This window comes from Pelobates fuscus, chromosome 5, assembly GCF_036172605.1.
Source record: "Pelobates fuscus isolate aPelFus1 chromosome 5, aPelFus1.pri, whole genome shotgun sequence".
NCBI classification, from domain to species: Eukaryota; Metazoa; Chordata; class Amphibia; order Anura; family Pelobatidae; genus Pelobates; species Pelobates fuscus.
The window spans coordinates 179,567,655-179,593,160 of record NC_086321.1 but is presented as its reverse complement, the minus strand read 5'-3'; the positions used below and the strand labels follow the sequence as shown (position 1 = coordinate 179,593,160).

General features: G+C 44.5%; 1 protein-coding gene across 1 annotated transcript; it reads left to right on the top strand.

Annotated features, from left to right (window-relative positions):
- Positions 1-4,375: 4,375 nt before the first annotated feature.
- LOC134610488 (olfactory receptor 10A7-like) lies at positions 4,376-14,307 on the top strand (the record flags this gene model as incomplete). The annotated part of the gene is made up of 2 exons (XM_063453457.1): positions 4,376-4,411; positions 13,378-14,307. Coding segments are annotated over 2 exons (966 nt in total), but the record flags the coding sequence as incomplete, so codon positions are not given.
- Between the last annotated feature and the right edge of the window lie 11,199 nt (positions 14,308-25,506).

Here is a 25,506-nt window from a genome sequence, read left to right as displayed (position 1 = left end):
CAGTGTGTGTATGGGGACAGTGTGTGTAGTGTGTGTATGGGGACAGTGTGTGTAGTGTGTGTATGGGGTCAGTGTGTGTATGGGGTCAGTGTGTGTATGGGGTCAGTGTGTGTATGGGGTCAGTGTGTGTAGTGTGTGTATGGGGTCAGTGTGTGCATGGGGTCAGTGTGTGTATGGGGTCAGTGTGTGTATGGGGTCAGTGTGTGTAGTGTGTGTATGGGGTCAGTGTGTGTATGGGGTCAGTGTGTGTATGGGGGCAGTGTATGTTGGGCAGTGTGTATGGGGGCAGTGTATGTTGGGCAGTGTGTATGGGGGCAGTGTGTATGGGGGAGGGGAGGAGGGAAGGGAGGCTTTTTAATAAAAAAATAAAAAAAAAATGTATTTAATAAAATATATTATGTCCCCCCTCCCTTCTTACCTTTATTGAGGAGGAGGGGGGACATTTATGGATCCCTGGTGGTCCCAGTGGGGAATCCCTGGTGGTCCAGTGGTTCCAGTGAACTCTAGCCCGCGCTCCAGGGCTAGAGTTCACTCTCGCGAGATTTGGAGCGTTGCCGTGGTAACCGCGGCAACGCTCCAAATCTCGCGAGAGGAGGACCCGGAGGAGCTGCTGGTAACAGCTCCCGGGTCCTCTCTCCCTCCCCTGCCGGTCGGCTGTCAGTAATGTGCCTGCGGACCGGGGAGGGAGATCACTGATCACTGATCTCCCTCCCGGTCTGCAGGCACAATGCAGGACTGGCACTTGGGCAATGTCAGCCCTGCACTAGCCGGCAGGGGAGAATCTCGGGGGGGGCAATTGCCCCGTTGCCCCCCCCTGGATCCGCCAATGCATTCCAGCCAATCAGCAGCAGACCCTCCCTCCCAGACCCTCCCACCTCCTAGACAGCATACAATTTAGACTAATTCTGAAGCTGCATTCTTTTTATTTTGTATTATTTGTTATTTTTATTTTTTTAGACAGAAGTGTGTTATATTTGAGCATGCTAGGCTGAACGTGCGTATATCATGGCTAGTTGCACTGAGGGTATGAGTATATAGCAGTACATTGTTGTGAAAGATGGCTGTCATGTTTAGGGTGTAGCTTGCACGTTATCAACTGTGTATTTATATCAGCAGCTCCACCACTAGTTATAAATCAAGTGTGAGTCGCCCCATGAGATGAGACTAGTGAATAACATAATACATGAACAGTTAAGGTAAAGGCATGTAAGGAACTACGACAATAAACTCTTTAGGAGGTGAAATAATGACATGTTTAAACGCTTGCTACTTTACGATTAGTTAATGTGCAGAGAGCAGTTCATGTGATCAAAGGCATGGTGTGGAGGAACGGCTATAGTGGGACATGCTTGGCAGGCTGCTGTTTATTGCTTGTGCTCATCCGATACCTTCTGGGCACCAGGTGCAGACCCTGGGAGTCCCAGATACCTGGAACAACAAAGGCAAGTCTCTGGCTGAGTGCCGTGTTCGCGGCTTGAGGTGGTGGAAGCTTGTTTTGTCGGGTGGTCGGATCTGTCCCGGTGGTGCTTCACGTCTGGTGCGGGATTGTGGTGGCTTAAGGTGGAGGCGAGTGCTTGACGTGGGGCAGGCTCTGCATTTCTGTTTGTGCCTCCGGTCCCGTCTTCGACGCCTTTTGCGTTGGTGGATTTTAATGGGGACTGCTTCGCTTAGCTGTGGTGGAGCTTGTTGGGGCTGTGGTGGAGGTTGTTGGGGCTTCCTGCTTGTTATTTGCTTCCAAAATTGATTAAAGAGTCTGTCCAGCTTAGACTCAATATCCTGCCATGCTTTGCTGGTACCAGGAGGACACGCGACTGCCGCCATATTGGGAGAGTCACAGGTGAGTATGTCAGCCTGGGCGGCTGTGCTCTGTGCGTCCATTAGCTCCAGACAGCCTCTCAGGGGTGGACCTGGATAACCCCCACCGGTCCGAGGGGGGGGGGGGGAAACGGAGCTCCTGCCGGGAAGTAGCTGCTCCTGGGCATCCCAGGATCGGGAGATCGGCTGCCTCTCCCGCCCGGTGAGCACCAGGCCACACCTGCCTTGCGGAGGTAAGTAAGACTCTGTCGAGTTGCTGACCGCTATTAAGCATGTCGGGTCGGTCAGGTAGGAGCAACATTGCTGGGCCATCCCCTTCTGGGGTGAAATTCGCTTGTTGATAGCTGCTTAAAGTGAGATATTGAGGGAGCTCACACGAAGTGCGTCTTTCCTCCATGACAGCTAGGCCCCGCCTCCCGGAAGCTGCATTGTTAGTGAAAGGAGGGACAGTGTAGCTGCTGCTGATTTAATAGGGAAATCAATAGCTAGGCTAGTGTATTCAGTGTCCACTACAGTCCTGAAGGACTCATCTGATCTCTGCTGTAAGGACAGCACCCCAAAAAGCCCTTTTTAGGGCTAGAACATCAGTCTGCTTTTTTTTTTGAGTAATCTAATTGCAGTTGCCTGCCTGCCAGCGTGTGTGTCAGGCTCACAGCATATACTGTACCCACTTGCCCAGTGGAAGAGACCTTCAATGACATCAGTGAGGACAAGGAACGGGACATGGCTAGCTTGGTATCCAACCTTGTGCAAATGGGGAGTTTGCGGTTGTGCAAACGGACTGTTTGCGGTTGCTTGCGGTTAAACGGGGAGTTTGGTCTGTCACTGTGAAGCGGGCATAACCCTTACACTACCTGATCGATACAACATCATACCTGATGTTTTAAAGCACGTTATTCCAAACAATTTAGGAATGTTAGGTGATTTATGCCCTTTATGGATTAAAACCAGACTCTGCATCAACTATGTAATTTTCCATGGGAGTTTTGCCATGGATCCCCCTCCGGCATGCCACAATCCAGGTGTTAGTCCCCTTGAAACAACTTTTCCATCACTATTTATCCAGAAAGAGTCCCTGTGGGTCTTAAAATTCGCCTGCCTATTGAAGTCTATGGCGGTGTCAGGATCGGGACAGGGATCCAACACGCAGAGTACAAAGAGTGGAAAGGTACGTATACCGGGCCTTAGAATGGCCGGACTAACGTACCGAGAGTAATAAAGAATAGTCAGAGACAAGCCGAGGTCGAGGGAACGAGAAGACAGATAAGCGAGAGACAAGCCGGGTCAAGGGATAACAGAGAAGCAGGGTAGTACAACGAGCCGAGTCAAAACCAATAGAGCAAACTAGAATACCAGAGCACTGAGTGACTAGACAAGCTAGAACCACGACAGGGCAATGAGCTGAAGTAAGGAGTAAGCTTAAATACCCTGGCTCTGGATGGAAATCACGCCTCTGACAAGTACCGATTGGATATCGGACACTTGAGTGACAGATTGCTCGTGATAGCGTCATGACGTCACGTATTGAGCGTCCTGCTAGAAAAGGACGTGGATTCCTCGCGGCCGGTGTTTAAGTGACTGGATGAACCGCGAGGAACGGAGGAAACAGCTCGCCTGGACGGATAAACCACCAAGTCTCTACCTCCCTTAGAGGTAGAGGCCTCAGGTACCCTGACAGTACCCCCCCTCTCAGATACGCCCACCGGGCGGAATGAACCGGGGCGAGATGGGAAGCGGAGGTGAAATGTTCTGCGAAGGCGAGAAGCATGAACGTCCTCCTGAGGTACCCAACTCCTCTCCTCAGGACCATATCCCCTCCAGTTGACCAGATATTGCAATTTTCCCCTTGAAATTCTGGAGTCAATGATGGAGCTGACCTCGTACTCCTCCCGACCCTCCACCTGAACAGGACGAGGCGAGGAGACCTTAGAGGAGAATTTGTTGCAAATGAGAGGTTTCAACAAGGAGACATGAAAAGAGTTAGGAATGCGTAAGGCAGGTGGCAGAGCAAGGCGATACGCAACCGGATTGATACGAGTGAGAACCCTGTAAGGGCCTATGTAGCGAGGAGCAAATTTCATAGATGGAACTTTTAGGCGAATATTCTTAGTACTCAACCATACCCTATCCCCAGGAACAAAAACAGGAGCCGCTCTTCTATGTTTGTCAGCGTGTTTCTTGAACAGCGAGGAACTATGTAATAGAATTTGCCGAGTCTGATCCCATAATTTCTTCAGGTTGGCGACATGATCATCAACCGACGGTATCCCCTGAGAAGAGGAAACCGAAGGAAAAATCGAAGGATGAAAGCCATAGTTCATGAAGAAAGGGCTAGAGCGAGTTGAATCGCAAACAAGGTTATTGTGTGCGAACTCCGCCCAAGGAATCAGACCGACCCAATCGTCCTGGTGTTCGGAAACAAAGCAACGCAGATACTGTTCGATCTTTTGATTAGTACGTTCAGCAGCTCCGTTAGACTGAGGGTGATAGGCAGAGGAGAAGTTCAATTTGATGCCCATTTGAGAACAAAAGGATCTCCAGAAACGTGAGACAAATTGAGAACCTCTATCAGAAACAATCTCTGAAGGAATCCCATGTAAGCGAAAAACCTCTCTCGCAAAAATCTCCGCCAATTCAGGAGAAGTCGGAAGTTTAGGTAATGGCACGAAATGGGCCATCTTAGTAAATCTATCCACCACCGTGAGAATAACAGTCTGTCTCTTGGAAGCAGGCAAATCAACGATAAAGTCTATGGACAAACAGTACCAAGGTTTCTCAGGAATGTCCAAGGGGTGTAACAGGCCACATGGAGATGCATGAGGTAGTTTAGTCTTGGCACAAGTCTCACAAGCTGCGACGAACTCCTCAATATCTTTTCGAAGTGAAGGCCACCAGAAATCCTTGGATATCAGAGAGTATGTCTTGCGAATACCAGGATGACCAGCTATTTTACTTTCATGAAAACATTGTAAGAGCTCCAGTTGAAGTTCAGGAGGAACAAAGTTTCTTCCCTCAGGAGTGTTTCCGGGAGCTAGATGTTGTGACTTCAAGATCTGGTCAAGTAGCGGAGAATGAATTTTGAGGCTGGTATTAGCAATAATATTGCATTTGGGTACAATGGAGGACAAAAGTGGTTCAACTGAAGCAGAGGGTTCATATTGGCGAGATAGCGCATCGGCTTTAGAATTCTTTGACCCAGGTCTGTAAGTCAGAACGTAATTGAAATGGGTAAGAAACAACGACCAACGAGCCTGCCTGGAGGACAGACGCTTGGCCTCTCCGATATAAGACAAGTTTTTGTGGTCTGTCAGAATGGTAACAGGATGTAATGTACCTTCCAATAAATGTCTCCATTCTTTCAAAGCCTTGATAACCGCTAGTAATTCTCTGTCACCAATGTCATACCTGCTTTCAGTACCGGTCAATTTTTTAGAGAAAAATCCACATGGATGTAATGGTTTATCAACACCCAACCTTTGAGATAGGACAGCACCTAAACCAGTCTCTGATGCGTCTACCTCAAGTAAAAAAGGCAGAGAAGTGTCGGGGTGAACTAAAATTGGAGCGGAAGCGAAAAGCTCCTTGAGAGTCTTGAACGCAAGGAGAGCTTCAGTAGTCCAATTCTTAGTATCAGCCCCCTGTTTGGTCATGTTAGTGATAGGTGCAATAATGGAAGAATAGCCCTTAATAAAGCGCCTATAATAATTAGAAAAACCAATAAATCTCTGTACGGCTTTAAGACCTTTGGGTAAAGGCCACTCTAGAATGGATTGGAGCTTATCCGGATCCATCTTGAATCCCTCCCCAGAGATCACATAGCCGAGAAAGGTTACCTGGGTTTGATCAAAGCTACATTTCTCCAACTTGCAGTACAAGCCATGCTGGAGAAGCTTGTGCAAAACCCTCCTGACTTGTTTGTGATGAATCTCAATCTCACTAGAATGAATGAGTATATCATCTAGGTATACAATGACGCAATCTTGCTGAAATTCCCTAAGAACCTCATTTATCAGATCTTGGAATACAGCTGGTGCATTGCATAACCCAAAAGGCATAACAGTATATTCATAGTGACCATATCGAGTATTGAATGCCGTCATCCACTCATGTCCCTGCTGAATTCTCACCAAGTTATATGCCCCTCTGAGGTCTAACTTGGTGAAAATCGTAGAGCCCTTCAAACGATCGAAGAGTTCGGTAATCAAGGGAATCGGGTAGGCATTTTTAATGGTTATCTTATTTAGGCCTCGATAATCAATACAAGGTCTCAAAGAACCATCCTTCTTTTTAACAAAAAAAAATCCAGCCCCGGCAGGGGAGGAGGACCTTCTAATGAATCCCTTGTCTAAATTTTCGTGAATATACTCCTCTAGAACTGAGTTCTCTTTCGTAGATAACGGGTATACATGACCTCTGGGCGGCATGGTACCAGGGAGTAGGTTAATTTTGCAATCAAAGGACCTGTGTGGAGGTAAGGTATCGGCTTTCTTTTTGTCAAATACAGCCTTTAAATCTAGATACTGAGACGGAATTTGTGTCTCTGTAGGGTTGTCAGAGTTAGCCGATGTGTTGGTTAAGCCGAGAGGTGAGACCTTCCGCAAGCATTTCTCTTGACAATTCTGTCCCCACGAAACTATCTCCCCTGACTCCCAATTAATAATAGGGTTATGTCTCCTCAACCAGGAGTACCCCAGAACTATGGGAATAGACGGAGAAGAAATGAGCAGTAAGGATATGTCTTCTCTATGTAGGATGCCAACAGTTAAGTTAATCGGTATGGTCTCATGGAAAATAACAGGCTCAAGTAACGGTCTACCATCGATGGCCTCAACAGCCAGTGGTGTCTCTTTTAACTGGGATGGAATAGCATGCTTGGCAGCAAAACCCTGATCTATAAAGCTCTCAGCAGCTCCAGAATCGATTAGTGCCATAGTCTTAACTACTCCCTTCTCCCACTTTAAAGAAACGGGTAACAAAAGCCTGAGCTCCTTGTAGTTGTGAATAGAGGACAAAGTAGAAACACCCAAGGCCTGTCCTCTAGAGGAACTTAGGTGCGAGCGTTTCCCGAACGATTGGGACAATTTAGGCGTAAATGACCCCTGACTCCACAATACATACATAAACCCTCCCTTCTCCTGTACTGTCTCTCCCTTTCAGTAAGATGAGTACTGCCTATCTGCATAGGTTCAGGAATACGTAAGTCTTCGAACTCAGAGATTTGAAAGGTAGGCGCTAGTTTAACGGAGGGTCTACGGGTCCTATCTCGAGTGTTCTGCCTCTCTCTTAAGCGTTCATCAATACGAGATATAAAAGAAATTAAATCCTCCAAATTTTCAGGGAGTTCTCTAGTAGCGACCTCGTCAAGAATTACATCTGATAACCCATTCAGAAACACATCTATATAAGCCTGTTCGTTCCACTTAACTTCTGCCGCCAAGGACCTAAACTCTAGTGCATAATCCACAAGTGTTCGATTGTCCTGTCTAAGGCGCAACATTAATCTAGCTGCATTGACCTTTCTGCCAGGGGGGTCAAAAGTTCTTCTAAACGCAGCTACAAAGGCATTATAATTATAGACTAGTGGATTATCATTCTCCCATAAAGGATTGGCCCATCTCAAAGCTTTTTCAATGAGTAGAGTAATAATAAATCCAACCTTTGCTCTATCTGTAGGATAAGAGCGGGGTTGTAATTCGAAATGGATGCTAATCTGGTTTAGAAAGCCACGACACTTCTCCGGTGACCCGCCATAACGTACTGGTGGGGTAATACGGGAAGAAGCACCTACAGTGGCTACCTCTAGACCTGAGAGTGCAGGAGAGATAGAAGGAGTACGTGTCTCCTCAGGTGGATTACTAGCACGAGACAAAAGTGCCTGTAGTGCCAAAGCCATCTGATCCATCCTATGTTCCATGGCGTCAAACCTGGGATCCGAAGAACCAAGCTGACTGTTTGTACCTGCAGGATCCATTGGCCCTGTCGTAATGTCAGGATCGGGACAGGGATCCAACACGCAGAGTACAAAGAGTGGAAAGGTACGTATACCGGGCCTTAGAATGGCCGGACTAACGTACCGAGAGTAATAAAGAATAGTCAGAGACAAGCCGAGGTCGAGGGAACGAGAAGACAGATAAGCGAGAGACAAGCCGGGTCAAGGGATAACAGAGAAGCAGGGTAGTACAACGAGCCGAGTCAAAACCAATAGAGCAAACTAGAATACCAGAGCACTGAGTGACTAGACAAGCTAGAACCACGACAGGGCAATGAGCTGAAGTAAGGAGTAAGCTTAAATACCCTGGCTCTGGATGGAAATCACGCCTCTGACAAGTACCGATTGGATATCGGACACTTGAGTGACAGATTGCTCGTGATAGCGTCATGACGTCACGTATTGAGCGTCCTGCTAGAAAAGGACGTGGATTCCTCGCGGCCGGTGTTTAAGTGACTGGATGAACCGCGAGGAACGGAGGAAACAGCTCGCCTGGACGGATAAACCACCAAGTCTCTACCTCCCTTAGAGGTAGAGGCCTCAGGTACCCTGACAGGCGGTTCGCCCGGTTCGCCCGTTCACGAACATTTGCAGAAGTTCGCGTTCGCCGTTCACGAACGGAAAATGTTATGTTCGCGACATCACTAGTGTTTAGGCATACTTTGTAAATCACATGCAGGGAGGTGTGACCAGGGCTGCATAAACAAAGTGATTTAACTCGTAAATGGCAGAGCATTGAGCAGTGAGATTGCAGGGATATGATCTATACACCAAAACTGCTTCATTAAGCCAAAGTTGTTTTGAGACTATAGTGTCCCTTTAAATATCCGTGCAGGCAAAACCACCTAACTCTAGAAGTGTACCACTAAAGGGACACTGAAAAATGGAACTGCCTTTAAAGTTAATAGAGAAAAAAACGTATTATTTACCTTCATTAAGCTAAAGTTGTTTTGGTGACTACAGTGTCCCTTTAATGACAGCTGTGACCTCTGGGGATTGAGAATATTGCCAGTAACTGAGAATACTCTCTTACTCTGAACGCTTGTCACACACACTCAATGACAAACACAAAGACGTCACTGACAGATACAGACACACTAATCTGACACACTCATTCATTGACAGACACACACTGGCAGATATGCTCTGACAGTCACACACACACTCAATGACAAACACACAGATGTCACTGACAGACACAGACTCACTGATCTGACACACTCATTCATTGACAGACACACATGTACACTGGCAGACATACACACTGACAGATACATAAACACTGACAGACTCATTGACAGATACACACTAATAGTCACACACAGACACAATGACAAACAGACTCTCACAAACACACACTGACAGACGCACACCCACTCATACACTTACACGCACACACATACACTCACAGACACACACACACACACACACTCACTCACAGAAGCACATACACTCCCACATAATACACTCACAGACACAAACATACACAAACACACACACACACACATACACTCACTAAATATTCATATTATTATAAATTACATTTTTCACCCAGCCTCCCCACCTGGAGAGCTGGCATGGGTCTGTCATTGGGGGTCCAGTGGGGCTGCTGGGAGGCGTGCGGCTGTGTTCGAATCAGAGGCGGCGAGGGAGCTCTGATCTCCCTGCTCTGCTCCCTTGCAGGCCGTCTACTAATGCTGGGAGCTGGAATATGATGTCATATTCAGGCTCCCGTGGCATCAGCAAACTGCGCGCAAGGGAGCAGAGCTGGGAGATCCGAGCTCCCTCACCGTCTTGGATGCCAGTACAGCCACATGCCGCACTGGGGGGTCCACAAGGTGGCCTGATAGGAGGGAGCGCTTCCCTCCTGCCGGTATCTGGAATCTTGCGCCCCCAGAACCAGTACGCCCTAAGGCTGCCTCTATCAATCTACAAGATCTACTACTGCTCTTAGCACCCTTCTTTTTATTTTTTATTTTTATTTTTTGTGAAATGGGGAATCTACTGTGCTCTGCTCTTGATCCATTGAAATGTCACTGTAAGTGCTGCTTCTTACTGATGTGTTTTTCTTGCACAAGTACTACTAAGTGTGACACTGGTGGTTACTGAATGGCTGGAGGAGGGGGAACTGCTGCTTCAAACTACATGAACTACTACTGCTACCAGCACCCTTCTTTTTTAGTTTTTCAGGAGATGGAGTCATCACAATAGTCTCCTGTTGCTCCTCTTCTTTTTCCTCTGCATTGTAATCTAAATCTAACTGCTCCTCATGCTCCAAGCATGTTACAACTTTTTAATACAATTTTACAGAGGAGGATAAATAGGTTAGATCTACACTTATTGGTGTTGCTACCTTTGTTCCCTGAATATGCATGCTACTGGTGCTAAAAGTAGTGTTACTTTGCAATATAGGGCTTCTGGTGGCTTTTGGGACACTGCCAGTACTGGTTCCTTGTACTTGAGGTTAGGAGGGTACTGCTGCTACTCTCACTTGTATCAGTAAAGAGTTGTTTACAACTACTTTTTGCAGGATACGACCTTCTATTTGCAAACCAAACAATGCAATGACCCATTCATTCTGTTAAGTTTCCCCTGCCTTTGCACTTTCGAGTATAATACAGCCATTATCTTATTATTAGGTGGTAGGCCATACATTTCTTTCCTGGGTTGGTAGAGTTGATGTTGAGTCTGACCATAATGCTACTAAAGATGTTGCAGAGGTAAATGGCATTGGTTCTAGCTCATCACCATCATCTTTTAACATACCAGTCTTCCTTGCAGCCTTCTTCTTGAAATACATGTAAATGTTTGTGGGGAAGCTGGGTATTGAGATAAATGTGTATGATTTCCACCTCCACAGCGGTGGTTTAGGAAATTAGGAGTATTCTGTGTAAACTTTGTATCCAACAGCAGTGATCACAGTAGCGTATCTTCAAAGATACAAACCAAGCAGAGAAAGTGCAACACAGTTTATTAATATCATGTAAAAATAAAACTCCAAATCCTTTAAAAACTCATACACAGTAAAAAAGATTGTGTTTAAATCCTACTTTCCATCTAAGCAGTCAAACTGGAACAGCATACAATAAATCCTCCCCCAATAATGAGACAACACTTCACTTTGAGGGTTAAGCAGGAACTCCACTGTAATGGCCACACACTGGCTTTTATGCAAGTCCTCATGCAAGGGGACATCCCACAGGGTGGGACACAGTACAACCAATCATTTACAGGAGAACCGTAAAACACACACCCAGCACAAACATACATCCCTCCCCTCTGCCTGTGATATAATTACTGAACACAATGGGTTAATGTAATTTATCACAGGCAGGAAAAATACACTTTTTTATACATACACTGTAACTGTAAAAATATGCATCATATTCACATAAAACATATTCAGAATCAGCATACTTTAAATATAAACATAACCAAAATTCAGCCAATTCCATCCAGGGGTTAAAAAGTTAAGGGAAAGACCTATTTGACCAAATGAAGCATGGCTTTTCTGCCCAAAACCAGTTCCACAGAGTCTTCTATTCTGGAGATAATTGGGAAGTAATCAAATTATCTCCAAGGACAGAGGCAAAACTCCATTAGCCACATGGCAGACAAAGGACAATAAAAGACATAAAATTACATACTGTTACATTTATCACATAGAACATACACATACTACCTATCCCCAGATTGCTTAGATCTGAGCGCACATTATTACCGGATGGTGCTCAGATCACATACATACAGTTCAATCGCCATGGAGCCAAAGTCTTTCATACAGTCTTTCAGTATACGGCTGGGCTCCATGGCATAGCTATCTGGGGTAGCATGGCTTTAACAGTCCGCAGAAAGGCACGAATAAACCTTTCTGCAGGTAAAATAAAAGTTTAAAATGCAGGACCATAGTCTAAAGGGAGCAGGCGAGCAACCAGGCCTCTCCAGTGGACAGTGGCGAGGTTGGTTCCGCCACAGGGCTATTGCACAGCGCTGACATTTATCTACTTTTGGACATTCTATTACATAGGTTTGCAGAATAACCTTTTATGTCTGGCAGCTAAAATCGTTTTATCTTTGGACTTTTAATATTTGGTGTCATACAGACGATTTAATTTTCTATTGCGCTTTTTTGTTCTATCTTTTGTGTATTCTTCTTGAAATACATACTTGGCTGCATTATTGTGGTACTACTGCTTATTATGTAAACATACAGAAAATGTAGGTGCACTAAATGAATTGAAATATACAATCATGATAATGACTTTATCTTTTTTTTTCTTTTGACTATATATGATTTTTTAGGGTGCTTTACAGGTCTAAGACACCCTACCCTAAACCGACACCTAACATAACTAGTACCTTCTTTGCTTGCACTATGAAAAGGAAATAAATCGCTATGATGGAGAAAGGAGAGAATAATATTACTCTAAATATTCTCTATATTGGAGAATGGACAGAATATTAGTCTCAAACTACTGAAAAAATATAATTATCTCTGTAATATGATCAGTTTCACCAGCTTCCTGAATTTCTCTCAAACTTCTCTCAAAAAAAAAAATACTGCTCACTCACAGAAGAAGACAACTGAACACAATTCAATTCAACTCAACTCGATACTCTTAGATCATCATCTCAGTCAGTGTTCAAGGTTAAAAGATACATTTCCACAAACATTTTTTAAAAAATAAATAAAGCACTTAGCTTTATGCAGGGCTAAAACTAAAAACACTATTCAACAATTTGGCAACAGGCATTTTAGCCTTCCCTAGACCCTAAGTGACTGACTGTCTGTCTGTGCCTGATACACTACATTACCTATCTCGGTACCCTCCCTCAGTTTAATAAAAAGTAAAATGGAAACAAAATCCCTGGTTGATAAGATTAATTCTCTCTGCCTGACTAGCCTGTACTGCCACAAGCTCCAGAAATTAGCGAGCTAGCTACAGGACTGCGATCCAACAAACCAAGGGCTCACAGGCTCAAGGGCTACTCAGCTCACACTGTCTCATTCACAGTGATCAGTCTTCTCTACAAGTTCAGCATTGGTCTAATTTTACAGGAACTTGACATTGCTTGGCAAAACAAATTTACAAAACAACTGGGGGGACACATCTGCACCTGGCACTATGGACCAGACTCCATTGTTCTATGCCTGGTGGCACCTTTCAGGATCTCTAGTCACAATCCCTGGAATAAAAGTGTGGAAGAAAATGCTGCTACAAGTGCTTTCTTTTTGAAATATGTGTAATCAAAGAACATTAGCCAGTGTTGTCTTATAATTTTGTGAGCAATATTATGGTAGGATTTCTTAATTATGCCCAGAACATTAACCGATAGGTTACCACATTTTTAACAACTTGTTTGGTTACTGTGCGGAATAAGTGCTAGATTTTTCATGTACAAGATGAAAATTGTTTTGGTGGTGCAGTGATACTCTCTAATTATATCTTTTCATGCACTGTATACAAAAAAAAATGTTTTGTCAGATGTTATTCTGGATAAACATACAGCTCTGTATATATTTATTGTCTATCTAGATGACCTACGTCACTAGCAAGAACTTTGGAAACCAGTCTCATATCGATGAGTTCATTCTCTTGGGCTTCACAAACTTCTCCATAAAGCTCCAGCTATTTCTATTCATTCTTTTTGTCCTCATCTACATCTTCACTTTATTGGGCAATTTCACAATTGTCTCAGTTACTACTCTGGACTCCCTACTCCACACCCCTATGTATTACTTTCTCCGCAACCTTTCTTTCCTTGAAATCTGCTACATTACAGTAACCTTACCAAAGCTGCTCCACACCTTTGTTGCCATGAGGAAAACCATCTCCTTCTACGGATGCTGCATGCAGATGTATTGCTTCTTCACTCTTGGTGTCACAGAATGCTTTCTTCTCTCTGTTATGGCTTATGACCGCTATGCAGCCATCTGCAACCCCTTGAGGTATTTTTCTGTTATGAGTAAAACTACTTGCCTAAAGTTAGCTGCTGTCTCATGGATCGCTGGTAATCTCATCTCCCTTGGACAGACTGCCTCCATTTTTAGCCTTCCATTTTGTGGTCCAAATGTCATTAACCACTTTTTCTGTGACATCCCTCCAGTGCTCAAGCTGGCCTGCACTGATGTTTCTGCTAACGAGATTTCTGTTTCAGTGAATGCCTTTCTGGTACTTCCTTTGCCATTTTCCCTCGTGATTTATTCCTATGGGCGCATCATTGCAGCTATCCTTCGCATAAGCACCAACACAGGTCGCAAGAAAGTTTTCTCCACTTGTGCCTCACACTTTGTCTCTGTTACCTTGTTCTTTGGGACAGGAGCATTCACTTATGTTCGAGTGAAGACCAGTGATAAACCTGATAATGACAAATTGCTCTCTCTTCTCTACAGTGTGGTGACACCACTTCTAAATCCAATTATATATGGCTTAAGAAACCAGGAGGTAAAAGGGGGAATCCGAAAACTGCTGTATCGTAAGACTGGAAGCAATAAACTTTAAAGGGACACTATAGTCACGAAAACAACTTAAGCTTAATAAGGCAGTTTTGGTGTATAGATCATGCTCCTGCAACCACATCACTCATTTCTTTGCCATTTAAGAGCTAAATCACTTTGTTTATGCAGCCCTAGTCACACCTCCGTGCATGTGGCTTACACTGCCTTTCTAAGCACTTCCAGTAAAGAGGCATCTAATATTTAAACTTCCTGTGTTGCAAATTCTGTTTAATTTACAATTTCTCATATCCTGCTCTGTTAATAGCTTCCTGGATCTTGCAAGAGTCTCCTGTATGTAATTCAAGTTTAATTTACAGAGCAGGAGGTAAAAGCTTTTAAAGCAAGTTTGTTCTCGTTGAAAATGAAACCTTTTAGTTTTCATGCACACTGTGTCAGTCACAGCCAGGGGAGGTGTGGCTTGGGCTGCATAAACATAAACAAAAGTGATTTAACTCCAAAATAGCAGAGAATTTAACAGTGAGACTGCAGGGGCATGATCTATCCACCAAAACTGCTTCATTAAGCAAGTTGTTTGGTGACTATAGTGTCCCTTCAAAAATACATACAATATATATCAATGAACATTAAGTATCTTTTGCTAAAAGGAACAGTTCAAGCACTATAACAACTAAAACATGCTGTAGTGGTTGTGGTTCCAAGAGTACCGTGGTCTCCTCCATTGTCAAATTGTCCTAGAACAGTTTGCCTTCTTATCTGGGGTCCCTAGTTGCCGCTGCCCCACCTCCAATACATCTGATGTTGAGGCCTAAAGAGCTTCTATTAGTGCTCTTGAACTAAACCCTGTAGAGCTCATTGGCTGAGAGTGTCATATGATCGCTGTCAGCTTAGTAGTCAGACATATTGGAAGCAGGGAGCGGTCTTTGGTAGAAACCAGGTAAGAAGTCAAATAATTTTAAAATAATGTTATTACTTTCAATGGGAAGCGTCAGTGCATCCCTGTTACCAAACCACTTGAGCACTATAGAGGTTATAGTGCTTCAAGTGTTCCTTTAGGTCTGCTTTATTACCCATATTTTGTCTTATTGTAAATCAAGACTTGGCCAGCTACTAAAATACCAGAAGCTAATCCTTAACTCAAATCAAATGCAAACATTATATAAAGAAAGTTAAATATTTGATCAGAACTTGAAGGGAGTCTCAATTCTGGAAAAATATACTGAATATAGACCAATATGAATTGAATGAGATAGCAAGCGTCAACTTGAGAAATTTACTATAATTTTATACTAATAGAGATGGCATTAGAGAGAAAAACACATCAAGAACATACTAGAAAACCAATAGAGTTAATGTATTGTTTTACACTGTTTCTGAAACTTATTGTCAACAAAAGAACTCAGTATATATAAACAGGTATGTTACTGCTCTCCAAGGGCATTGGCATTGATAAGGGAGGGGCCAGAATGGCAGGGGGCACTATAGCCCAGGATCTTTTTGCCATTTATGTTTACTGTTCTCACTACCTGCTACAGAACTGCTTGGTGAGTTTAGGAGCTAGCCAGGAGTCGAAGTAGCACAGAGATAGAGCCATACAGGGAATTAGACATAGTGTGTGTTTCTATCACTGCGCTGTTTCCACCCCTGGTTGAGACTCACTGAGGAGATTGGGGCTGGCAAATAGAGCACAAGGCCCTGGGGAGATAGCGCAGCTAAGCGGACAAGGGCACATGTAGGAGTGTGGGGAGAGATGCGTGGGAGTGGCTTGGGAAGAGTGTGTGGGTGGGGTTTGGTTCTATCTGAGTTAGTGGGGGGGAGGTCTTACCTCAGTGCCACTTGGGATTCCGGCCAGCAAACAGCTTCCTGCCCAACCACCCCTTGTAGTATTAGTTAGTCACAGCGAGCCGGGGGTATGTCCTTGCCATTTAAGTTTGAGGGGTTATGTTTAAGGATGGAGTAAGTTTCAATATGTTTGCTGGTCTCAACCTCCCCTGCTTCAAAGGGTTAACATTAGGTTACCTGAGGTGTCGTGCCCATCGAGCATGGATAAGGTCGGCTGATGGCGGGCATTGGAAAGATATGATTTTATGACGAGGGGGGAGGTGAGGGGAAGTTAATTAGGAACAATGTATGTTTATTGGCAAGGACAGTTGGGTCACTGTATAACACTATGTGTTGAATTATATGTATATATGTTAATTTATGCTTATTTATGTTTAACGGTTTGGTTACAGAAAAAGAAGAGAATTAATAAATAAAGTTATGGATGTGTTATGCAGTAATTTATTTTATGTTATAATAAATGCTGTGGCCTGTTCATCCATACTAAGTTGTCTGTCGTTATTGGGGGGTTGAATGGGGTTAGTTATGTATTATGCTGCATCGTAATTCCCCACTACGTACACACATGGCAAAAGCAGCCTGTGCAGCAGTAAAGAGAAGAGGCTGTGGAGCAACCCAACAAAGTGGCATTTTGTCATCTGTTCCTACAGATGGCACGCTGCTTGCTCTCTCTCTGAAACAGTGGTTGGCCACCTGTTTTCACCCCCAACCTTGCACCTTGTGTGTTTGCCTGTTAGTATGTGTCTGTTAGTGAGTGTGTGTTTGTCTGTTAGTGAGTGAGTCTGTTAGTGAGTGTGTGTGTGTCTGTTAGTGAGTGAGTGTCTTTTAGTGAGTGTGTGTTTCTGTCAGTGAATGTGTGTGAGTATTTAGAATGCGGGGCAGGGGGGAAGGGTTGGGTGGGGGTGGCGCGTGGGAGGGGGGGGTGCCTGAGTTTTGTGCTGCCTAGGGCAGCACAAAACCAGGATACACCACTGCTCTGTGCACTTGTCTGTGTCGGTGTGTGCCTCTGTGTACCTGTCTGTGCCTATCTATCTGTCTGACTGTTCTATGTTTATGCTTGTCTGTGTATTTGTGTTGGTTGCAGTGTGTGTCTGTGCCAGTGTGCGCTTGTGCATGTTTGTGTGTCTGCTCATCCCTTTCTATGTGTGTGTATGTGTATCAGTCTGTATACCTATCTGTAACTGTGTGCCAATATCAGTGTTAAGCAGTGGAATTGGAGAGAGGATGGGGTGGCTCTTTGGAATGGGTATACCTGCAAACATTTCAAGTGGGCAGAGAGCGACTTTTTATTTTTAGGGAGGTGAGTGGTGTGTAGCCAGGGGTTGGCTGTTCTGAGAAATTGTAGGTGATTTATTTATAAAAGAATCCTCTGTTACCTTGGCAGTTGGAGAGGACTGCAGCTCAGCCGCCTTCACACAGACTGGGGCCATTTGGTTTGCTTTCCCTCCTGGTTTGGGTTTGCAAGGCTGGGATAACATTGTTTTAAAAGGAGATTTATTTTTCAGGCTTGTGATGACTCTCCATTGCCCTCTGTTGGCGAAGCTGGACAATTCCTTAATTTTTATAATTACAATATGCAAATTAGTAAAGTGCAAAACAACTGACCAGTTGCATCTGTACATCTGCATATTTCTATAGTTTAGAAAGTGGTGATTGTATTATATATGTGATGCAGTATTATAATGTTTGTTTTTCAAGTTATGTATGTTTGTTTATATTTTTATGGTTTTCACCACATGCTTAACCCCTTAAGGACCGGACTGTTTTTGCGATGTTGTACATTTGCGACCAGGCATCTTTTTACACTTTTGTGGTGTTTGTGTTTAGCTGTAATTTTCCGCTCTCTCATTTACTGTTCCCATACAAATTATATATTGTTTTTTTCAGGACAAAAGGGGCTTTCTTTACATACCATTATTTATATAATCTCATGTAATTTAATTTTGATAAAATGAAAAAATATGATGAAAAATTGAAAAAAATACATGTTTTTTGACTTTTATGTGAAAAATCTTTTACTCATCTACAAAAGCGAATGAAAAAAACTGCTAAATAGATTCAAAATTTTGTCCTGAGTTTAAAAATACCCAGTGTTTACATGCTTTTTGCTATTTTTTTGCATGTTATAGGGCTATAAGTACAGTAGGATATTGCGGTTTCAAAACATACATTTTTAAAATGTATCAATAGTGACATTGTAACACTATTATCTGTCATAAATCGCTGAATAACACCCCACATGTACATATTTTTTTTAAAGTAGACAACCCAGGGTATTCAATATGGGGTATGTCCAGACTTTTTTAGTAGCCACTTAGTCGCAAACACTGGCCAAAGTTAGCGTTCATATTTGTTTGTGTGTGAAAAAAGTAAAAAAACTAAATTGAACGCTAATTTTGGCCAGTGTTTGTGACTAAGTGGTTACTAAAAAAGACTGGACATACACCATTTGCAATACCTTGGGTTGTCTTCTTTTACAAATGGTATGCCATCATGGGGGTAATTCTCATTCCTGGGCTACCATACGCTCTCAAAGGCAACGTAACCAACCTGGCCATTTTCAATGTAAAAATATTTGACCCATATATTTGACCCTGTAACTTTCAAAAACGCTATAAAACCTGTACATGGGGGGTACTGTTATACTCAGGAGACTTTGCTGAACACAAATATTAGTGTTTCAAAACTGGAAAATGTATCACAACAATTATATCATCTGTAAAAGTACTGTTTGTGTGTGAAAAATGCAAAAAAGTCACTTTCACTGACAATATCATCGCTGTGATATGTTTTACTGTTTTGAATCACTAATATTTGTGTTCAGCAAAGTCTCCCGAGTAAAACAGTACCCCCCATGTACAGGTTTTAGGGTGTCGTAGAACGTTACAGGGTAAAATACAGTGATAGCAAATTAAATTCTCTGGACTTTCGGCCTGGGTAAGCAGGCAGGTCCCTTAAATTGCAATCAATAAAATAACTTAATTATGTAAAAATATTACATAAATACGCATGTAGAATTTAAATATATATGCATATTTATATATTTGAAGTCTACGTGTATATTTATATAATTATTTATGTAATTTTGTATATGGACATATGAATAGTTTGTATTCTTTTTATTTATTTATATATACATAGATATATATACAATTTCATTCTAAGTGTATTTTGATATAAATATATATATATATATTAATATCAAAATACAGTTAGAATAAAATTTCGTATAGATATATAATTTTTTTTACATTTTTATTATTATTTTTACATGTTTAATTTAATTTAAATTACTTTTTATTTGTATTTTATAATAATATATATATACAATATATATAGTTATTTTATATATATATATTATATATATACGTGTGTAATTTAATTATAAGTGTATTTTTATATTAATATATGTACATATTAATATAAAAATACACTTAGTATGACATTATATATATGATATATAGACATATATTATATAGGTATAATATATGTCTATATATCATATATATATACACATATATAATAATATTTTTTTTTTATTCACTTTAACTTAATTTTTTTTAATGATTTTATACTAGCAGGGAGACTGCCTGTCAGCACAGACAGTCCCCCTGCAGGCACACACTAGGACACCTATTGTGACCATGTGGTCGCCCTGTTGGGCGATCACATGGCCAAAGGGGTCCTAATCCGCCATGGGGAGACTGTCTGGGCTGCAGGCAGTCTCCCCACAACGGGAGCACCGCCGATCGCCGCCGGGGGAACGACGGCGATCGGTTAAGTACATCTTAAATTTAGGACGGTTCAGGACCGTCGTCGGTCGGCAATGGAAAAATGCCGATGACGGTCCTGAACCGTCCCGCGTCCTTAAGGGGTTAAGGACAAGTCGGCAAAGGCTTTTGTTCAACATAAAGTATAAAGTATAGTGTGTTAGTTACATTTGGAACTGTGAAACCTGCTTGGTTTATTCAGGGATCTTAGTAACAGAGTCTTCTGATCTGTTGGCTGGCTGTTTGATCCATGGAAAAAGTTAAAACCAGCTAGACCTAAGCGCCACATTTGCCATTGTAAAGGGAGCAGCATATCACAGGGTAGGCAGAAGTTCATGGGAATGGAACAAAAGAAGCAAAGACAGAGGGGACAATACCTGCCTGAAAGAAGAGAGCTGCAGCCTGGTCTGGTAAAAGAGTTCCTGAGAGACTCCAAACTTCAGTGACTGGGTTTAAAGTGCTTCAGAGTCCTCTGGGCAGTGAGGAAGCAGACTTGGGAGAGGTATTCGATCAGAGCATGGGAGCTTCATCACATTACTAATGGCAATTTATTCAACTAAAAATAGGGACTTTTGCCCAAAGTAGGGTCAGACTCTCCTAAACAGCTGGTAGGCATGGAGGGCCCAGGGGGTAGGATTTAAGAAAAGTATCATTATTTTTGGACTCAAGCCCCCTGGTGGTTTTGTAACCTAGCAACAACCATGGTATGGTTGGACAACAATATATGCAAAAAAGATTCAGTCTGTTCTCATTTTAAGGGAATTGGTCTTACATATCTTAAAGGGACACTATAGTCACCAGAATAACTACAGTTTATTGAATTTGTTCTGGTGAGTAGAATCATTACCTTCAGGCTTTTTGCTGTAAACACTGTCTTTTCAGAGAAAATGCAGTGTTTACATTACAGCCTAGTGATAACTTCACTGGCCACTCCTCAGATAGCTGTTAGAGATCCATCCTTGACATGCGCACAGTCGTTATTCGGCTTGTGGCATTTTCTTTCCCATAACCCACCAATAAACACAGACACCAATTTTCTGTTGGAAAATAAAAGTCCACAGCTTTATTTAAATTTTTCAATAAACAAGATAACAAATTGGGGTCATTGCCAAATAAATTAATTTACCCCCACCCCCATCCGTACAGCATTAACCCAGACAATGACCCCATACCATAAACAATATATAACAATATAAATAACACATAAATATAACACACGGCCTACCAAAGAGGCCCCATAATTGTAACTTTATTAACTGTAGGGGTGTACCGAGACACCCCTACACCACCAGGTTCGGAGCCACCGATGAGCTCGAACCAACAGACCACTTCCAACTCTGGCCTAATTCAACTTAAGCTTAGCCTAGCCACTTGCTAATCCACTTCCATCCCAATTACCCTAGCCCTATCCCGCCGCTGTGACAAAACGGGACCTGCTAAAAACCTAGGGAGGGTGGGAGGGACAATTAACCGGTAAGTGCGGATTCTGAATTAAAATGGCCGTTTGCTAAAATGGCCGCTTAATATACTCGCACTTTTCCACACCCTTTTGCATGCTCCACCCTAACCCCACCCCCGAATCTATAGCTCCACCTGCCTACTCCTTGGCTCTGTCAAGGCCCATTCCCCTGACTGCGCTGATCCATGGGCTTCATGACATGCGCACAGTCGTTATTCGGCTTGTGGCATTTTCTTTCCCATAACCCACCAATAAACACAGACACCAATTTTCTGTTGGAAAATAAAAGTCCACAGCTTTATTTAAATTTTTCAATAAACAAGATAACAAATTGGGGTCATTGCCAAATAAATTAATTTACCCCCACCCCCATCCGTACAGCATTAACCCAGACAATGACCCCATACCATAAACAATATATAACAATATAAATAACACATAAATATAACACACGGCCTACCAAAGAGGCCCCATAATTGTAACTTTATTAACTGTAGGGGTGTACCGAGACACCCCTACACCACCAGGTTCGGAGCCACCGATGAGCTCGAACCAACAGACCACTTCCAACTCTGGCCTAATTCAACTTAAGCTTAGCCTAGCCACTTGCTAATCCACTTCCATCCCAATTACCCTAGCCCTATCCCGCCACAGCCCGAGACTTGATCCCTTAATGTCTCGAGCGCCCCCCACCACACAGAAATAGGGCCCGGGAGATCCCTTCCTGAAACCCGAGGTTTAGCAAGTCACAACCTACCTCCGAAAGGTGCACCCCATCCTTACGATAATACCCAGGTAACATACCCTCTAACTCCCAATGCCTTACCGGGACCCCGCCTGACCTCCTAACGAAAACTGACATGGCCTTATTAACCTTCCCCCGGCATCTCGACACCGCCGCTGTGTCCCTGGCGTGTCTCCAATTAAATCTAGGTACCATCTCAGACCACACTATAACCACACCCGGCACCCGCTCCCGGATGCGATCCAAATCCCGTTTCATTCTCCTAATTAGCTCCCTCTGAGGGATAAGCCCCAAATCGTTACCCCCACCATGTATCAGTATTACGTCCGGGGAATTTCCTTCCAACAGTTTACCAAAAATCACTCCACTAATGCTCTGCCAACTGAAACCACGAAAACCAAACCATTGTAACTGTACAGTGTCCTGAAGAAAGCCCAGTTGTGCTCCATTCCTCCGAACTGCGGCCCTCTTCTGCGCCCAATAAACGTAGGAGTGACCCACCAACCATACAACCCGACCTGGAAAGAAACACAAGTTATAAACTAGCAGAGCATCGACACCACAACTCAAACCCAACCAGACACCCCTTTCAAACCAACTTATCTGTTCGTACATAAGTCCTAAAGCGCGCGGACTCCCACCGACCTATCTGTTTAATCCTTTCATCCCCGAGTCCGAGCCGTGCTGCTTCCGTTGCAGCCCCTATGCGAAATGAATGAGTCCCAAATTGCATGGGATGCAAACCCAGTTGTTGCAGCCCCATGCGGAATACCCTGACAAATTGGAAGCGCGACAGCGCAAGACCATCCTCGTGAACGAGGAAGCACCCCGAGCTTTGAGGGCGCACGCCCAAGTATTTGTGCCCACACGCTACTGGGCAGACTACCGACCCCGGCAACGCAAACAAACGTATCGTCTTACCTCGCCCAAAGACGTCCGTCTTGGAGTGCTCCAGGCGTATCTCGACCTTGTCCTGTCCCAGCAACACATCCTCGAACCGGATCCCAGTCGCCCCGGACTTATTAGAACTGACCAGTTCGCCGATGCGGAACGCCCAAAAAAACGCCCAAACAAAAGCTACGGTAAACAAGAGCACTTCAAACGCAGATGTGCAAACCACATGCAGCCTGTCAACCAGGCCCTGTAGAATGTTAAACGACACAGGCCGTCTCGAGTCTACAGACCTACGTCCTTTACGAAAGCCTTTCAACACCTGCTTCACCAAAAAAGTTTTTGTAATATCCTCCTTACCCGTGAATTTAAACCAAAATGCCAATGCTGACATGTAACGGTCTACCTTCGCGGGAGAAGCCCCTCCCGCGAATAACCGACACAATAACCACAAAAGCGTGTCCAACCTACCTGCCGGCGAATTCGCCCCTCCAGACTGCCCCATCATCTCCTCCCATTCATACCATACCTTGGTGTACGCAGTCCACGTTCCGGGCGCCAGGGAACTTCTTATAAAGCCCCCAAGCAAGACGTCCCGAGCCGCCACATCTCCGCCGGGCATGACTGACCTGTCTCCTGAGCTCCCGGCGCCGCTGCCCGAAAACGTTCCCACTGCGAACGAGATAAGGCGTCAGCGATAACATTCAACAATCCCGGGACGTGTTTCGCCCTAAACACAATATTCCAAGACATGCACAGCAGCACCAAACGCCTCAACAACCATACCAGAGGCAGCGAAGATGCCGAGATATTATTAATTGCCTGCACCACCGCCATGTTATCAGAATGAAAGATCACCTTCCTGTTCGCAAGCTCTTCGCCCCATAAAGATACCGCCACAACCACAGGAAAGAGCTCCAGGAAGGCCAGGTTCCTGATCAAGGCGTTTTCCTTCCACGCCTCTGGCCACTCTTCCGCGCACCATCTCCCATCCAAGTAGGCCCCGAAGCCTACGCTCCCGGAAGCGTCCGTATATAAGCCTATCGCTTCTGATGACGTCGCCTCCTCCCTAAAATATACCCGACCATTGAACTCCTGTAAAAAACACAACCAAACATCCAGATCCGCCTTCATTGCAGCGGAGACTCTGATATAATGCCCTGGCAATCGCGCCCCGCAGGTTGCTCGAGCCAACTGCCTGCAAAAAACCCTCCCCATGGGGATCACTTTACAAGCAAAGTTCAAGCTCCCCAGCAGGGACTGCAACTGCCTCAAGGTCACCTTCTTCGAACCCCTGACTACCCCCACCCGCTGGCGGAGCGCTGTCAATTTATCCACAGGTAACCTACATTCACCCTTCACCGAATCTATTTCCAGCCCTAGGAAGCTCAAGCATACCGTCGGGCCTACCGTCTTCTCAGCCGCCAACGGGATCCCAAAGACCTGCGCCACCCATTGCAACACCCTTAGTATTTGCCCACAACGATCGGACCCTGCCGGACCTACGCACAAAAAGTCGTCCAGATAGTGCACTACCGCACCCCCAGCCGACTCCAGACGTACCACCCATTCAAAGAAAGAGCTGAACTTTTCAAAGTACGAGCAAGAAATAGAGCAGCCCATGGGCAAACACAGATCCACGAAAAAACCCTCATCAAAGAAACAACCCAATAAGTGGTGACATGCCGGGTGAATAGGAAGCAACCTGAAAGCTGCCTCCACGTCCACCTTCGCCATCAACGCTCCCGGCCCCGCTCTCCGTACCAACTCAACCGCTTGATCGAATGACGCGTATGACACAGAGCACAGGGCCGCGTCAATGTCGTCGTTAACAGACGCCCCTTTTGGGTAAGACAAATGGTGTATCAACCGAAATTTGCCTGGTTCCTTCTTGGGGACCACCCCCAACGGAGACACCCTCAAGTTCGGCAAAGGTGGGACCGCATAGGGTCCCGCCATCCTGCCAAGCCGTACCTCCGCCATCAATTTGTCCCGCACCACCCCTGGGTGATCCCGAACGGATCGTAAATTCAAACATAAAGTCCCTGACCCTGTCCCTTTAAACGGTATCCTAAACCCCTCCGTGAATCCTTTCCTCAGAAATTCCGCGTCAGCCCGATTAGCGTAGCGCTTTAGCCATGGCAACATCTCGCCTACCTTCACCGGAGTTGCCCCCAGTGGCAGCGGCAGGAGCCGCGGCGCCACTGGGACCTCCCCCGCTAGTCGGTTTACCTCTCTTGAAGCACCTATTGGCTCCATGTGTACCGCCGCAACCGGAACACTCGTGTTTGAATCTACACGACGAGCCCCATTTACATTGGCCCTCGTTGAAAAGCCAGCAGAAACCTTTCTTTTGTCCGGCCGGCGCCGCTCCTCCAGGTGCTGCACCGGCCGCCCCGTGAAAGGGCGCAGCCTTCTGCGCCATCATGAGCCGCATCCACAGGGGCAAATCCATCTGATCCCATCTCATGTTTGGGTTCGCTACTAAACGTTGGCGGAACTGCTCGTCGTATTTCCACCAAGCAATCCCACCATACG